The 18,236-nt window shown below is 38.1% G+C and overlaps 1 protein-coding gene across 1 annotated transcript in view; it reads left to right on the top strand.

The window, feature by feature from the left end:
* LOC106788754 (aryl hydrocarbon receptor protein 1) overlaps positions 1–18,236 on the top strand; it is a 90,807-nt gene that overhangs the window by 33,495 nt on the left and 39,076 nt on the right. The window contains exon 2 of the mRNA XM_014752298.1: positions 5,550–5,740. Within this exon, the coding sequence (XP_014607784.1) occupies positions 5,550–5,740 (191 nt within the window). The remainder of the gene's footprint in view (positions 1–5,549; positions 5,741–18,236) is intronic.

Here is an 18,236-nt window from a genome sequence, read left to right as displayed (position 1 = left end):
TAACGTTATTAGAACGCGGAGCTTTCTGTGCATCCTTCTTTGATAGTTTCCACGCGTGCTTGCTATCCGATACTTAACGATAAACGCAAACGTGGCCTTCGTTACGAGTACGAGAGCCACCACCAACGGTATCCGGGTAATTATCGTTGCGCAACATTTACATAAGAGGATATAGTTATAAAAACGTGAGAATATATATAAGCAAAATACGTACTCCGATATATTACGTAAGGGGTTGATTCTCTTCTCTCTCGAAAACAACATATATTATTATAATAATAATAAAAATAATTGTATAAATAATAATAATAATATCATAATTGGATAAGGTTTTTCTTTCTGAAATCGTTAGACGATTATTCGGAATAAATTAAAACCGAGTTCTTTTTTATATCTGGAAATGGAGAGAAAAAGGTAAAAAAAAAAAAAAAGAAAATGCGATAAGCCGAGCTCGGTCAGTATTGAAGTTTAACGGAAGGCAAGGTCCTAGGAAGTCTCTGCAGTAGTGCCGCGTTGTTCGCTTCCGGTGGGCGCCGAGCAAAATGTTCGCTTTTTCATCAGAATGTAATTATCGCGGTCTACTCGCGAGAACGGCTCTCCCCCTTTTTCGAGGAGAACGGTAATCTACGGTAAAGCAAGTCATAATTCCTTCGGCCACGTGACCCACACCTACGTATCGTAAGACCAAATCTGATATACGATAAAATCTTTCTGTCATTTGCCGGTACCGAAGGGAGCCAATTCCAAAAGGGTGTGCGACGAAGTTTTAACCGGAGGAAAATAGGTAGGTGCCTGCTTACGTGGGTGCGGGTATCTTCAAAGTGAATTAATATTCTTCGAAGACAAACCTTTCAATGGAATATTTTCCAATCGAAAAAGGTTCCACTAATATGTTTCGTTAATTAATCAATATATACATTTTTATGAATTCATTTAAAGAGAACCGTTCACACGTTACATCTGAATAATAATAAAAATAAACGATTAATTATTAAGGATTCATTTGTTCTTTTTATTAAAATGGACCACGAGAAGAGAAGTTTGACGTCAATGTATCTTTTATCGAAGTTTAAGGGATAGTATAGCAAGCAGCCATCATATCGGAACGGGAGGCAACGTTGCTACCCCATGCTGTTGTCTACCACCCCGGAACACGCGTCGTTCTATCTACCCTCGAAAATCCATAGTGGACCCACCCTTCAGGGCGCCTGCGCATCTCGCTTGCTTCGTTCTAACAACCAATCCTCTGACCCCTTTCCGCCCCTCGCCACCTCCTTTACAAGCCGACGAATATACAAGCTGTACACACGGAATCGCCGCTATCGTCTACAAAATAGGGGGAAGGAAGAAGGGAAAAATGAGGAGGGAAAAAGTGAGATAGAGGAGAGAGAGAGAGAGAGAAAAAAAAGGGCCAAGAATTTTCACCAATATTAAATGCAAAATGGCCGTGCGCGTGCCGTTCAAAATTCTACTTTCCTTTTTTTCCTTTATCTTTCTTTTTTTTTTTCTTCATATTTCCTCTTTCTCCTTTTATTCGATAAACAGTGGATAATTATTAGTGCGATGACTACGTATTTATTCGTAACTGCATAACTACATAAGTACTACTAACATGTTATAAAGTGCATGAGTAAGTCGCATAACCGTGTTTCTAAGATAGGCGTGTCGGTTCATTTTTAGACACTGATAGATGAAGCTGTTATTATACACATCTTGATAAGTTTATTCTTTTACAGATCCTATTGAATTGGTCAATAAATAACGGGGAAAATTTAACAAAAAGAAAAAGAAACCAAAATTACCGAACGAATTATATTTTGTTGGTCAAATAATCGATTATCGAATGCACGAATGCATTCTGTTGTCGAGTAAAGTGAAATAATGAAATATATCATTTTCTATCGTATCTCTTTATATTTTTCCTAGATCTTAATTATTTAATGTAATAATGAATACGTAGCATAAACGATAGGAATTTTCGAAGCATCGCATTTAGAATTAGAATAGGTGAGTAAATAGGAACATTTTTCGAGAGTTGGGTGCACATTGTTAACGTTTACGGTGTCACGCTTCGCGGACCAGATAAAAATCAACGCAACTGGCCTAATGCCAGTAGGGTAACGTTTAACATTACTAGGGTGTCCCATAGAACATATACGAATACTTGGCTTATCACCTGGCCGAGCTGTTGGCATATAGAAATCGTGCGTTATTCGCGTTAGGGATTCGCTAAATTCGAATCCTATGTTCAACGAATTGTTCACGCGATTTCGCTCACCCGTATCAATTCTCGAACGTACGTACGTACGCACGTTCCTTTTAATTACAAGAATAATAATTTTAATAAGAATAATTTATACGTAGGTAAATACATATTTAGATGTGGGCGTGCGTGCGTGTGCGTCTCTCTCTCCCTACATTTGAATGATAAAAAGAACAGTTGGAAACAAAAGTTAGTTACGTAAATGGCATATTACGCGTAGCTCGTCAGTGGTAAATAACGATTATGCAGGGGATATGTCTAATTGTTCTTTCAAATCTATAATTTTTAATCTATCTGTCATCGTGTACAGTTGTCATTGCAAATTCTCATGTAATACAAAAGCTAGAGAAAGAGTACCGCATATCAATAGACACATCACTCTCGCGGAGACATTTGAAAAAAAATAAAAAAAAAATCCATCTTTTGTTTCCTTTATTAATTCATATTATGATTGTTAAAATAAGAAGAATCGTTCGGTCGTGCAAGTAAGAAGAACAAAGCTTGCGCGTATCTCGGTAGGAAAACTTGTTTCGTTCGAAATACTTCCTGGGTGGTGACAATACACATGTAGATAAAGAAAATAGAAATATAGAGAGAGAAATATAGAAGAAAAAGAAAAAGAAATAGAAAGAAAAGAAGAAGAAGAAGAAGAAGAAAAAAATGGTGGGTTTAATTAAAATGCTTAGGGGTTAGAAAGCGTGATGAATGAGATCGCTCGCGTTGTACGCAGCTGCACGCGGAGTACACAACCTGGAGAACTCTATTAATTATTAGATGACACCAAATCCATTATCCGGGACGAGGAACACGACGGAGGTCCTGCAGAAGTGGTCTCATTCGGATACCATTAACAGTGTGACCGTCTTCTTTTGTTCCTCTTTCCTACCTATATCTACTACTTTCCTATCTTTCTCCACTATTTCCATGGCTAAGGCGCAAAACAAAGCTCATTATCGTGACGAGAGAGAGAGAGAGAAAGAGAGAGAGAGAAAGGTTCACGTGGGCCGGACCCAACGTTACGACCTCGCTTTTAATATGCTTCCTCGCGACTTCTCTTTCTTCTCTTTTTCAATTTTTGTCTCTTTCTTTTTTGCCATTTTGCGCCTACGATTGTTCATTCCTATCTATTTATGCACGTGGATGGCAACGATCACCGTTCTATCGATTATTTTTCATCTTCATCATTTTGCTAATATTAATTTATCAATAATTGCATATTAATTTATAGTTATATCACGAATTTCGAGAATATAATTTTTTTGAAAAGAAATAATTCTCGGCTTGTGTTTTTTTTCTTTCTATTTTTTTTTCTATTATTATTTTAATTTTCGTTTGACTCTTGTAGGTATAGAAATGCTGTTGCGTCGGTCAAAGAAGGGATTTGCGAGAGAGAAGCGTAAGCGGTAGTCATTCATAGTGACATCTCATTAACACTATTTCCTTAATAACCCGAGATAAGAACTGGTCCTTTACCGTGTGTATGTGTGTTGTGTGTGCGTATATCTCTCGAGAATACTCGTAGCAAAGTGTCCATCTCATTTTCTTGTATACTCGGTGCCTCTTTTGAACTTTCTTATATTTTCTTTCTTTCTCTTTCTTTCTTTACTCTCTTTCTATCTTTTTCTCACTTTTTCACTCTCTCCCTTTCTCTCTTTCTCTCTCGGTCGTTAAATATACACGTATATGCGTAAGAATAATAATTATTCGTAAGTATAGGCCTAAGAACGTCGGGCAAGAGCCGGTGTCTTTGATACGGTTGTTCCGTCTTTTAGTAGCATTTTAGTTAAAACCGTGTCTCTCCTTCTCTCCCCGATTCCCATGTCGAGAGCGCCTTCAATTAAACAAACAGTTTCAAAGGTAGTATCCGTAAAATTTGATTTTGCATATTAATTTCGGTAAAGCGATCAGTGGCGGCTGTTGCGCCGGTACAATTCTCCTATTTTCTTTTTTTTTCTTCTTTTTTTTCTTCTTTTTTTTCTTCTTTTTTCAATTTTCATTCTAACGAACGAACTTCAATAACGCGAATGGTCCTACGATATAATGTCCCGTGAATTATTATTCTTATTTCTTCTTCTTTTCAATATATTATTATGATAATTATTATTATATAATTATTATTATTATGTGGCTCAGAGCAGTAAACGTCGTTAACACTAATCTACGGAAAATAATTCAACTGGTATATATGCAATATAATAATAAAATGGTAAAGCAGGCGAGAGAGACCGAGCGATTATCGGGAACGATATTATGCAAATTTCAAATTTACCGTCAGAGTCAGATAAAAGAACAATTAGCATGTTATTGGTATTTCGTTGTGGCTAATGTTACTAATTAAAATGCTCGATTACCTCATTCACTGACAGACTAAACGAATATTGTCGAGGAACTTTACACGTATTCGTACTTATATCAAGATTTTTATTTAATAAAGAATTCTATTTTCTAGAAAAAAAATAAAAACAAAAGAAGAAACGTCATGTATCAAAATCGTTGATTACGAAATCTGTTAACAATAATTTAGACCTTAAATTTTGATGATTGGTGAACGAGATTTGTTACATTGAATATTTTGTCAATTTGAAACAAAAAATAAATCCTATATTGCTTACGGCATTATCGACTAGTAGACGACCACCATGTAGTAGTTTTACTTGACGATAAGTACCACTGTCATAACTATTAAATAACTCGTACACTTTACGCTAAAAAAGGCGAGCCATCTTAACGTAAATATTCGATATTACGAGGCCGGTATTACCAATTTAAGTATACACAATTTGAGAATATATTTTCCGAATGTGGGGATATTTATACGAACACGTAGACACACGTATACAAGGATGTGTGTAATTTTGTATATACTAGCCCAGAAGGTTTGAACGTTGTGTCAATCAGCAGCTGGCACCGAGAACTTTTAATTATCGAAATCCTGCGAACGCGTTCTCCGGTCCGTCGTCGTTGGCAACCATTTCGAAGGACTCGACACTGCCTGATTGGAATCACCGGAATCCTTTAACCGGAGGAGGAGTGGCAAACAAAAAGAAATCAATTGGAGACTTAGTAAGCCACCGGTCTCTCTTTTTATCGGTCCTTCCTTCCATTTTCTTCTTTTTTTTCTTCCTCATCTTTTATACACGTTTGTTTTGTTTTATATCTTCTAAAAAAAAAAAAAAAAAGAAAAAAAATGATCCAATGTTTTATTCGAATAAATCGTAAAAGATTACAACTTTTCTCCGTTGATCTCGTGTATTAATGATATTTTTGTATCGATATTTGTTTACAGTTTAAAACCACCTCAAAAGGATGGCGTGACGAAGTCTAATCCGAGTAAACGACACAGAGAACGTTTGAACGCCGAACTGGATACATTGGCATCTTTACTTCCGTTCGAACAAAATATTCTAAGCAAACTCGATCGTCTCAGTATCCTCAGGCTCAGCGTCAGTTATCTTCGCACCAAAAGTTACTTCCAAGGTAAACGTTAATTTTTGTTTTGTTTTAAATATTAACGAACAATATTACGACGAACCGAACCACGGTTTCTTCTCGTAGAAATTTCGCTATTCGATTTTTTCGCAGGGCCAAGGAAGGGGAGAATTTATTTTGTTTAATATAAAATATCATAGATAATTCGAAAGTGGATTATCTTCGCGAAAACTTGGGAAAACACGCGAAACACTCGTTATTGGATTATCAGTCGAAAAACAATGACTCGAGAAGACAATGGTCTTCTTCTCGTTTAACATTTTCGTTCGAGATTTCCTACGAAACGTTCATTATCAAAAGACACAATGCTATCTTATACGAGTATAGATTGTGAGTGTCAAGAAAGGAAAAAGAAAATAAACTTTTTATAATACGAGTTGTACGATAATCAAAATTATTTTGTATAATTCGGATCGTGTAATACAATAATTCAAATATATCACCCGGAACAGATTAATCCCTTTTTTCTTCTACAATATCAATTAATCTTTTGCACTATATTATTGTCTCGTATCAAAATTGAAATATTTCATTTAATATCGTTTATATTTTGTTTGTAAAATATAATAATTTTTAATAATACGTAACAGTGCTGGAAAAATCAGACTCACGTGCATTTCTTGAAAACGAAATTGTTTGATACCGAAATTTATTTTATTCTAGAAGTGACTTCGAAGTGCAAAGGATTAATCCTGCTTGAATTTTTTTCTCCGAAAAAAAAGCATCACCATTTTCCGAGTTAGAATTTATCGTGGTATTAAACGAGTATCCGAAAAAGCGGCGGAATTTAAAAGGGATGCAATTAAAGGAAAGGTAAAAAAAAAAGAAAAGAAGAAAAGAAAAGAAAAGAAAAGAAAAGAAAGGGAAAGATGTCGAAAATCAAAGATCGGGTTCATTATTATCGACGTTACTCTTATGGCGTTTGGTTCTCGCGCGTTTTCGTAACGCACGCCCTTATGCGCGCGCGCGCGCGCACAATCTCATCTGCAATCACAATCGGTTGGGGTCAATCGAAGAATCGGCACAGGAGGATAATGGGTAGGCTCGTTTCTTTCTTTCTTTCTTTCTTTCTTTCGGCTGTCCCACAGTCTTCTCTTGCCTTCGCCATTAGGCTGTTTCTTACGTTGGTTGAATAACCACCTTGCCCTCCCTCTTTTCTGATCTAAGGGCGAAGGTGAACAGCAGACTTGTGCAAAGTTACACGAAACCACCTTCGTAATGCAACTCTTACATAGGGTACGCTTTTTTATCGATTTAGTGTCATCCGTGAGAAATACAATTTTAGATTTATCAAATAGACGACGTTATTTCTATTTTTATAAACGTTATCGTGACTATTTCCTTTTTTTAAAATTAGATCTTTAATTAATAAAAAGGGAAAAAGAATGAAAAAGACTTAACATTTATGTTACATGTACATTAATAATTACGCGGTGTTCAATTTTTCTTGAAATATCTATTCGAGAATATATAATATATAATCATAACACCTTACTTTGAAAACAGTTGGCATAACCGCGAGGGGTGTTAAAAGAGTCTTCTTTCGAGAGATCATCGAGTGGATAAACGTTGAAAGGAGAGACAGAAGATGAAAAGACACATGGAATTACCGAAGATGAAGTCTAGGGGGTGGCAAAGTTCTCGAGAGGAAGAAGAAGAATAAAAACAAAAAGAAAAGGAATAAGAAAAAGAAAAAGGGCAAAAAGGCAAAATGTAGTAGAAGAATAAAAAGAATAAGAAAAAGAAGAAGCGAGACGGAGTGGATTCTCGGCAGAGTGAGAGATGAGAGATATCGAGCGCAATAGCGTATGCAAGGTAATGCACGCGCACGAATACGAATCCGGATGGAGGAGTTAGGTGCAGAAAAAGAAAGAGAGATAGAGTGAGAAAGAGAGAAACTAAGCGCCTGTTCTTCGGCTACTCTTCGGGGTCCGCGAAGCAGCACTGGTCCTGGTATCGCGGATCTCGCAGTATATCACCATGGACCCAGAGGAGCTTGCTTGCCCGGCTTCTACTTAGCACGGTGTTGCTCTTGTCCCTGAGCAATACTACCCGCTACCGCTCACCGATCCCCCAGCAGGGAAACGGCCCAAACGGTAGCAGAGAGTAGCATTGTTCACACCGTTTTAATAGGTATTCATTGTCTGACCTCGGATCTTTTCCGAAGACTTTCAGAAGAGAGAGAGAGAGAGAGAGAATGAAACGCGGATTGTCGTCCCTGATGTTCCGATAAAAAAAGACTTTCTGATATCTCGGACCACAACAAGAGCAATAATCCTTTGTGTTAGCAATATCCTATTCTCATCAAAGAGCTTCCTGTGTTACGCGTTATTATATTATATTCTTTTTCTTCCCCCCATCCCGCACCCCCCTATCTTACTCTTTCGAATTTATTCAAAGTTATAAAGTGGATGGAGTACGTACTCTATCTGAACATAGATTATCAGATAAAAATAAGAATTCGTTGCACTCCGTTATGCAAATTAATTAGCGGTGATTTTTGAAGCGGACGCGTGCTTCGTAGTCGCGTTGCCGTGCCACGATCTGTTGGCAAGGTGTTGGCAAGGTGTTGGTAGGAGGGGAAGTTTGGGTGTCGAAGAGGCGGTGTGCACTGAAAAGATACCCCCTGCACAGCAGCACTAGCACCAGCAGCAGCACTAGCACCAGCAGCAGCAGCAGCAGTTCTTCGAGGATTCAGATAGGAGATCTTTGTTGTTGCACCTTTTCCCCCGTTGCAGAGCCCTTGCAAAGCCCTTGCAAAGCCCTTGCAAAGCCCGTTCGAGTGCGAGGAAAGAGAGGATCCACCGACCGAATCTTGGCAATTAACCGCCGCCACTTAGTCTTATTACTGGCAGTTCCGGTGTGTCTCGTACTCGGAATCTTAGCTTCTCCGCGACTAACTTTAACTCTTCGAAGCTTTTACTTTTCTTTCGTATTTCTTCTTGATACTCTCTCTCTCTCTCTCTCTTTCTTTCTTTTTCTTCTTTCCTTCCTACTAGATTCGAGATAGTCAACCTCTAACAATAAACGTGTTCGTGGCCGAGCGATTTTAACGACACGCTCACCTTCCTTCTTCCAATTTCAAGCGAATTTATTGTTTTCTTTCTTCTTCCTCCTCTTATTCCTTTGCTTCATCATCTTCGTTCCTCTTCTTCTTCTTCTTTTTTTTCTTTTTTATTTTTATATTACACGAAATAACCATCGATTTTACTCGTTGAGATGCAACGATGGTAAGTACACCTCATAGAGTAAGTATGTACCTGTATATATTTAGTTATAAATGTACATACGTATAGAGAGAGAGAGAGAGAGGCACACTCGTAATCTGAAATCGGAGAAGCACATACGGGCTAACGAGTTGCCGATTAATCCCGAGAACTTGCCTGTCGGCTGGCTGTTATCGAGGAAAGTTTTTATTGCGACTTTAATTAATTTCCTCGTTATATGTATTCTCTCGCTCTTTTTCACTAAAGAACAAGAAAAAGAAAGAGACACATAGAGAGATAGAGAGAAGAATGGGGAGTGGGGTGTGTGGGGGAGAGGGGGGAGAAGATCTCAAGCTTCGAAATTGCCTGTCGTATGTGGACATTACTTACGGGGTGATCTTTTTTAACGAGTACGGGATACGAACGATCGCTTTCTAGCGAAAAAAATAGTCCGAGAGTCCTGCCGTCGAGATATTCGATGAGAATTCTTTCCACGTTGTTTGTATATACGCGCGCGCGCATATGTGTTTTTATGCATTAATATATAAATGTGTGTGTGTGTACGCAAGAGAGACGTAGGCGAAGGCAGAAGGGAAAGTTTATGATGAAATTATTAGTCTTGTGGTACATTAATAACGTCTGTAGACTAATTGCTTACCGCGCGAGTACATTAAATCCTCATTAAATAATTCGTTACCGTCCGACACCTTAATCGAAATCTGCCACAGATGAAAAAATTACGTCCCCGGTATAATAAAGAGCTAACGAATTAGTCCTGGCTCTCTCCGAGTCCTTGATAATTCTATACGAAGAGAGTATTTCCATTAGATTTAGACACTGAAAAGATCATCTCGCAATCGTAGATATTACAGGTGTGTACAATACTTGCTATTAAATGAATATATCTTATTGTTAGATTCGTAAGTGTATATTCTAATGGAAATTTCAAGTTAGATCGTGTATTGATTATTTTCTTTTTTCGATTTTTCCAGTTTAATTTACGTACGTCAAAGTGGTGCACCCGTGCGTGATTTGAAAAATCGAAGATCACGTTTAGCGACGATTTTCTCGATACTTGTGTTGTGAATATTTCATTAGAATTAAACGTGGACAAATAAAATGATATTTTTAATTGTTATCGTCAATTTTCATCGAGAAAAATTCAATTTATATTCGTTGAGTTATTTTTTTCGAAAAAAAAGCAACGATAAAAACGTAGCAAGAAGAATGAATGGAAAAATCGGGTCTCGTTGAGCGATGACTTTATCGTCGAATTCGTTTTATCTTTTCGTTATTACAGCGTATGCGTGACATAATGTTACACGTATATGCCTATCTACAAAAGTATATCGTAAACGTTTGGAAATGCGTAAGTTTGCGATGAAGATCCGTCGAGTGATACGTTTACCTTTTCGTTATTACGGCTTATTTGCATTTTCCATTTCGTTCTCGCACCTGGCAAATAGGTGGTGGTATGGTTATATATATGAGAAACAGAGAAAGAAAAAGACAGAATGAGAGAGAGAGAGAGAGAGAGAGAGCAAACGAGTGACTAAGGTGCAAGATGGGCAGGCGGGACTCCACGAGGAAATCAACGGAACAGATCTTTCGTAGTACTCATCTCAAAAAAAGAAGAAGAAGAAGAAAAAGAAAAGAAGAAGAAAAGAAATAAAAAGAAATATTCAAAAGACTACAAGAAGGATGACACCGAGAAATATCGTAAATCGATTTACGAGCAAAATCGCAACGGAACAATCGTAACCGAATATAATAATAATATAAAGGTGGTAGTAAATAACGATTAATTTAAACCGATTATCTATATAGAAAGAGGAGTTCATTTTTCATGTAGAACAAGATTCGTTATCGCGAATCGGGGTGGTCGTCTAAAAATTTCAAATTAGTATTCTTAAGAATCGTGTTGTATTTAATGTTCGAGTATATAGATAGTAGGATCATTATTGGACATGTTTACTCTAATTATCTTTGATTCGAGTCGTCTTTTATGTGGTTACAAACTGATAGGTATTTATCTACCTGTATATACATCGTGTCGTAATATGAAATGAATGAACGAACGAACGAACGAACGAATGAATGAAAGAGAGTAGATGAGTCGTTTAACCGAGCACGTGCGCGTTCGCGAGCCTTGACAAATGATGTCTTCCCTGAGAGTGTCGAGAAACGATGCGCAGAAAGAATGATGATATGTGTTACACGGTAGCCAAGCGAAGCAAACCAAACCAAACCAAGCCAAGCCAAGCCAAGTCAAGCCAAGCCAATCGAGTTGATCTTCGATAGTCGATGGAGAAAGCTTTATTAAGGCGTCGTTTCTTCTTTGCTAAAGTAAAACGATCTGTCGATTTGCTTTGCGGTGAGAAAGAGAAATATAATCTAAAGAGAGCGAGAGGGAGAGAAAGTGTAAGAGTTTCGATTGACGTGCAATGGATCGCACCTCGTTAAAACCCTTTACGAAGAAATTAATGATAAGATGAACACACACACACACTTCATGTTATTTATTATTAATACGTTAATGCGTTTCGCGTTTTTCTATCACGATAATCTAATGCACTCATTATTAGATTATATTCTTTCTCTCTCTCTCACTTGTTCTTATATGTGTTTTATTCTATGTCGTTCTCTTTTTTCTTGGTGGTTCTTTTTGCCACGCGAAGAAGATATCTTGAAATGCAAATTTGGTCGACCCGAAGGATACTATTTCTTTTTTTTTTCTTTCTCTCTCTTTCTCTCTTCTTCTCATTTTGTTTTCTTTTACCAACTAGGTCCAGGTTCGGAATTTCATTCTACCGGGGGCTCGCTCGAGGATCGTTACTTTTTTGTCGAAGTAGTTCGATTTCCGGTTGCTCCTTTTAAAGTGTTTTGGAATGTATCCACGTCCGGTTGTGTCTCGTGGTGAAAGAAACAAGAAGAAAATGCTTGCAAATCGCACGTTCTTTTATCTCATTTGACGTGACAGTCAAGTGGCTTCCTTTTGGATACCGAAAAGGTAGAAACGATCACGGCAGCTGCCGAGTTCGATAGCCGGTTAGCGGGGAAACGTTGCCGGCACCTTCTTCTTCTTCTTCTTTCTATAAAATGACGAGTTTGTTCGAAGAAAAGACAGAAACATATACACACGCACATTTGCACGCGTGCACGGCAGACGCTAACCCCTTTTTTTTTGAAATTTTTCCGTTCCAAAGAAGAAGAAATTCGCATCGTGTTTAAAAATGATACCACAGAAATGTGAATATTCCTTTAAATGTATGCATATACGAATGTGAATATACATAGAAATAAAGAGAAAGATATAGAAAAGTAAGATCGTGATATTACTGCGATCGATATCGGGAGAAAAAGGGACAGGTCTCCTTTACCGTTAACATCGCAGATCCGATTTGCCTTTAATCGGTTCGACACCAAGCTGCGCTACCGGATACCGGACACGCGATAAACATCAAGCTCATTAATGTCATTATTAAAAATGCGTGGCAATTAGAGCGGCCCCGAATATCGACTTATATGGACTCGACAAGCTGATACTCGGCCAATCCATTTAGTATACGTAAGTACCTACGTGCATACTTGTTTTTACTTATTTGTAAACGAATCGTCATAGAGTTTTTCACGTTTATTTTATTCCGTTCGTTAAATAATGCGTTCAATGAGGACAAATTTATGCGAATATTTTCATGATTTTATTATCCTTCTCGATACGATGCGTCGCGAAGAAAATCAATGTGAACGACGTTTGAGATTTAAATAGTAAAAGAAAAACCATTTCGCGAAAGAAAATGACCAGCTGCTTATTCTTTTTCTTCTTCGTTACGATTGGATATCTTTTATAGCGTTTCTTTTTACGCGTACACACGCGGGACGGTGTTTATAAAGTAACCAAAAGATCGGAGATCGGTGATGGTACATACGTAAATGCATACATACGTGCATGCATGCATGCATGCATAAATAAATACGTTCAAGTATGTTGCTATGCATATTTATAGGTGTGTAATGCAAGGTTATCGTGTGAGAAAAGTTTTTACAAGAGTCGTAGACACTTTGATGGTAAAAATACGAGGGTAAGAATCGTACGGAATCATCGAGTAACTCCAAATAAATCGATTGGCGCGATATTAAACGCGTCGCTTAACAAACTCCTTTACAAAGTATTTTCCTTTCACCTGTCTTGACGGGTATGTAAAATTGTTATTTGCGTTTGATCTATTAGATTGAAATGAAATTCATTTGTCGTTGAAAACTTTTACATTTATCAAGTAGAAGATAGTCAGGTTTTTATTATTAATCTATCTCTCTCTCTCTCTCTCTCTTTAGCCTTTCATACTTTTCTCCGTTTATTATTACATAACCATTTATCTTTCTAACATTTTAATATAACATCTAAACCTTTTTACAATCAAACTTAAGTTACCATTATTTATGATAGTTCATTTACATGGATCCATTTAGATAAACCGCTCATTCTTCCTTTCCTTTCCTTTTTCTTTCTTTCTTTAATTCAGGTTGATTTATTCAATCAGATATTCTAAGGATTTATAAGGAGAATTTATAGTTACAACTACGATCATCGGTTTATCGAAAGATCGATAAAGATATACGCGAAAATGAATTGTAAAATCGAATGGATCTCTCGTCTAATCATTCGTTGGGTAACCTTGACCCGGATAAAAACGAGTGTCGTTGATTCGAGATCGACGATGAAAGTTTCTTATTTTTTTTTTTTTTTTTTTCTTTTTTCCCTTTTATTAAATGCTGATGGAAAAAAAGAAGAAATAAAAGAAGGGAAAAAGTAATCCTCTGATGCTCGTTACACGGGTACATCTTGCACGGGGGGCGCACGTCTTGGCATTGCACGATGATGAACTCCGATAAGAATGGCGCAGGGCGTAAGGCTGTTATTAGCTGAAAATATGACGAACACCAACGGACATCAAGCAGCACTTTTATGGGAGACAGGGAATCATAATTGCGAGAGTTTAGCCGTAATGTCGGCAATCATTTTAATTAAGAATAACCCCCATCTTCCCCTCGTATATCTAACCCCTTCCATCACCATCACCACCATCATGGGCTTGCTGGTAATACGTCACTGGATGAACGATCGTGAAAAAGGTAGTGTCTGTGTTGTGAGCTGACGATATTTGTGCTAACGAATGCGTCGTCTTATAATTGCCCTATTTAGAATAACAAACGTATCTTATCTCTCGCAAAAAAAAAAACAATTAATTTAATAAAAAAGCAAATTCGTAATTTTGATTTATTTCATATTTTTAATATGTATTGTTTTTCTTATCTTCGCATTTTTATTAATCAACTTACGTAAAAGTGTTACAGATTTATTTGTTTACTTTTTTTCATTTTAATAATTATTCGACTAAGAGAGAGAGAGAGAGAGAGAGAGAGGGGATCGCATACTAATACCGTTGTTGCACACGCGCGAAAAAAATCAAACAATATATCTAACTTATAAATATATAAAATATAAGATAAACGCGATATTTACGTAAGAATTCCATAAGATTTTCTTTTTTCTTTTTACTATACTCGCGAGTGTTGTTTTTGCAAATGATCTTGGCAACATTTTCTACGATACCCCACCTAATTATGTTTCCTGGATTCGTTCATATTTTCTTTCTTTCTTTCTTTTTGTGGCACGAATCCAGTAGATAAGAACTAAAGGTAGAATCTACACATCGAAGATATATATAAAATATAAAATATATATGAATATATATATATACGTAAAACGTAGCGGTTATTCGTTAATGTGGTACGAATCAATAGCCAACAACAGCAAGACGGATAGCGATCTCTTCTCGAGCATACGCTCACCGACCACGAAGAGCTCTGAATATTTTTATATGAAAATCTAAGGTGGAACATAGTTAGAGAAGCAGAGCCCAAGAGAGCGAGTAAATTTTTTCTTCTCACGCACTTCGAGCTACGTAACTACGAGTAGGTATAATACGGTAGAACGTTTCTCTCTCTCTCTCTCTCTCTCTCTCTCTCTCTTTCTCTCTTTCTTTCTTTTTATCTTTCTCTCTTTCTCTGTTCGAACGGGTGGCTTTGTTGTTTTTATTTGAGCGTTCTACATGCAATTACCTACGGTTCTTCGGCTGGGTGCGGCACCCGTACATCCGCGCGTGCGCGATCTACAAAGCCGCAAGAGTAGTAGTAGTAGTAGTAGTAGTCGGGACTCCTTTTTTATACAAGAATTCCAACTAGGATTCCAACTAGAATTCGAACTAGCCAAGACACACGATCTCCGTTGACATATCTCAAAGGGAAAACTCAAAAATCTACCAACCCCTTTTTGCGCGATCTTCCAACTTTCCTTCCTACCCCCCTCTCTCTCTCTCTCTCTCTCTTTCTCTCTCTCACTCGCACCATTATTTTTTGTTGTACTTTTCAGGGATATTTTCTCAATTAGAATTATAATATCGCGCGCGATGAAAAATACAAATTCGTAGCGATGAGTTTTCTAACAGACAACCAACTCAGTGGCAAATAATCCGTGCGCATAAATTGCCTATTTATTCGCGTATACATGAATATAAATTAGGTTCTATCGGTCTCTCTCTCTCTCTCTCTCTCTCTCTCTCTCTCTCTCTCTTTCTTTCTCTTTCTTTCCGATGTTTAAGTATCCGAAGCGTATCCAACGTATCTCGACGAAGATGCGAATTAGACTGTAATAACGACTCATTATTATCGGCACGGACGATTATGGTTGTTGTTGTTAGCAATGAATTACGTTACGCCTTTCGGCGTGAAATTTCCACGAACGCGCGAATCGGCGCCCGGAGGTAAGCTTCGTCGTCTGGAAAAATATTTCGCCTCCTCTTGTGTTTCTCTCGGGGGTATTAAATTCCACGCTCTCCTCCAGTAGATTCACGCATGAACCCTCCTCTCTCTCTCTCTCTCTCTCTCTCTCTTTCTCTCTCTCTTTTTCTCCCTTTCTTCGTTGATGCTAATAAAAATCTCACGACCAAACGACACTCGAAATATCATCTTCTTCTTCTCCTCCTCCTCCTTTTCTTTTCCTCTTTTTTCTTCTCTTCTCTTCTCTTCGTATATTATATTCTTTTTCTTTACCTTCTTTACCGTTCCACCATTTTTTCGAATATCAGTTCATAATTCCTGTGTCACGGGAAGAGAGAATAAATAGATATTATGTTAGGAAAGATAGGCTAAAAGAAAAAACTATTAGCAACATTCGCGAAAATTCAAGATAGGGTCGGGGAGGGGAGGAGAGGAGAGGAGAGAAGGGGGTGCGAGTAGAAAGGAAGAGAGAGGAGGGTATAGGTAGGTGCAATCTGCAGCTGCTGTAACTCCGGCTGTAACTTAAGACAGTATCATCGTGATATAAATATGCTCGAGATGGTATCGTCGTAACATACTGTCTCCGACGACCTTCTAATTCCTCACCAGGTATATAGTATACTAGTACCAAGTTAAACCCTGCTATATTAGCCGAGAATTAACGAGCATGGTAATCAGCACTCGCTTCATAGCGTTCGGCGCGTTACATGGAGCGTTACACGGTCCAAGATGGATCACGCAGATTTACGTGTTCTACCTATATACCATACCACCTAGCCGTTACACCTATCTTCCTCTGTAACCTCTCGGTGAACGACGACGACGACGACGACGATTTCTAAGGATCCGGAAGAAAGAAAAAACCCCCCCCCAAAAAAAAATAAAATTATTACGTTGCCATTTCTATGCGAATTTAGCACGAGACCCTATAAGAGATACGAGGGTCATTCGAATAAATTTCACAATTCTTAAATTATAGAAAGCTGTTTTTTAGTAAACGTTTGTGAAAAATATTATCTCGACGAACTAGAATATTTTTATTTCGAGAGAATAGCAGTATTTGATATATAGTATAATACTTTCTTATATATGTAATATTAATAATCCGTATAAACTAGGTCGAAGGAAATTCCTAAAGAATTTCAAGATATTTGGAAATCTACACGGTTGGTTAACTCTAGGTACCTATATATATATATATATATGTGTGTTTGTATATATATAGTTCGCACATAAATCAAGTCGCACGATGGGTTAATTGTCACGATACGAGTTTGAGTCTCGATATTATCGGGAAGGCCAGATTACGGCGTGGAACTACGGGCCAGGCAATCTATTTCGAGTCAATCTAGTAGCGAGACAGGAGATCATTACCGATTTCAAGTTAGCTGAGTTTGGCGAGGGCGGGGGCGGGGGAGGCAAACACGGAGAACCGTCACCTGAATCGAGAGATACGCACCTCCCGGGAATAATTATCAGCGTGGCCACGATTACGTTAGCGATCGTATCTCCAAAAGCAAAAGAAAGAAAGAAAGAAAGAAAGAAGGAAAGAAAATAAGTTCGATCGAGTGAGATACGTTTCCGAGTGACAACGAGTTCAAGAGCAAATCGTAGGAAGGAATCTTAGGAAGTACAAAGTCGTAGCGTTGGTCTTACAATTAGATGAGGAATCTTGATATCGTCTCATTATCGTTAAGTCTAAGCCTATGCTGATCGATCTACGCACGACAACATATCGCGTACGACGTCTAGCAGCAAGGCCTATGGTATTCTCGCTTAAAGGCCATGGCCTGCTAGAAGACCATAGCGAAGCAACTCCCCGAGCAGAGACTTTGGTGCTTGCTTCCTTGCTTTGGTGTTTGCTTGCTTGCTTGCTTGGTGCTTGCTTGCGGGTAGGTAACGCACGCATCACGCCAACACGCCACGCCACGCCATGCCACGCCACGCTATGCCTGCCTGCCATGCCACGATCAGCTGGAAACCCGGAAGGTTTCTTGGCACTCCTGACCTACTGAACAAGACACCTTTGCATGTGCTCGCTCGTTTAACCTCACACCCCGAGCATTCGTCGACGAGTGAACCGAGTGAACCCGGCAGGGACACGTACCTTGACGTATGATAGATGCACGCTGGACTACGCCTACTTTCAAATCTATCCGGAAAATCCTTCCTATCTTACCACGTGTATCTTTCATACTCGAGTACTTGAATGATTCCTAAGGCGAGAATGAAATTTACTCTGCTATTAAAAGGTCTTTGCGACATTTCTGCATGACTAATGTGTGTGTGTGTGTGTGTGGTATTAGCGTAGAGATATCTGTAGAAATAAAATAAGGGGCCTTGCGCGAGATCGTAAATGTATTCACGAGGAAGATTTTTTTTTCTTTTTTCTTTTTTTCCAACGAATTATATACAATGCGAGATAAACGTCATACGTG

This window comes from Polistes canadensis, unplaced genomic scaffold (genome assembly GCF_001313835.1).
Source record: "Polistes canadensis isolate GaletaPanama2010 unplaced genomic scaffold, ASM131383v1 scaffold_153, whole genome shotgun sequence".
NCBI classification, from domain to species: domain Eukaryota; kingdom Metazoa; phylum Arthropoda; class Insecta; order Hymenoptera; family Vespidae; genus Polistes; species Polistes canadensis.
The sequence above is the reverse complement of the archived record's forward strand: the minus strand, read 5'-3'. Positions and strand labels throughout refer to the sequence as shown.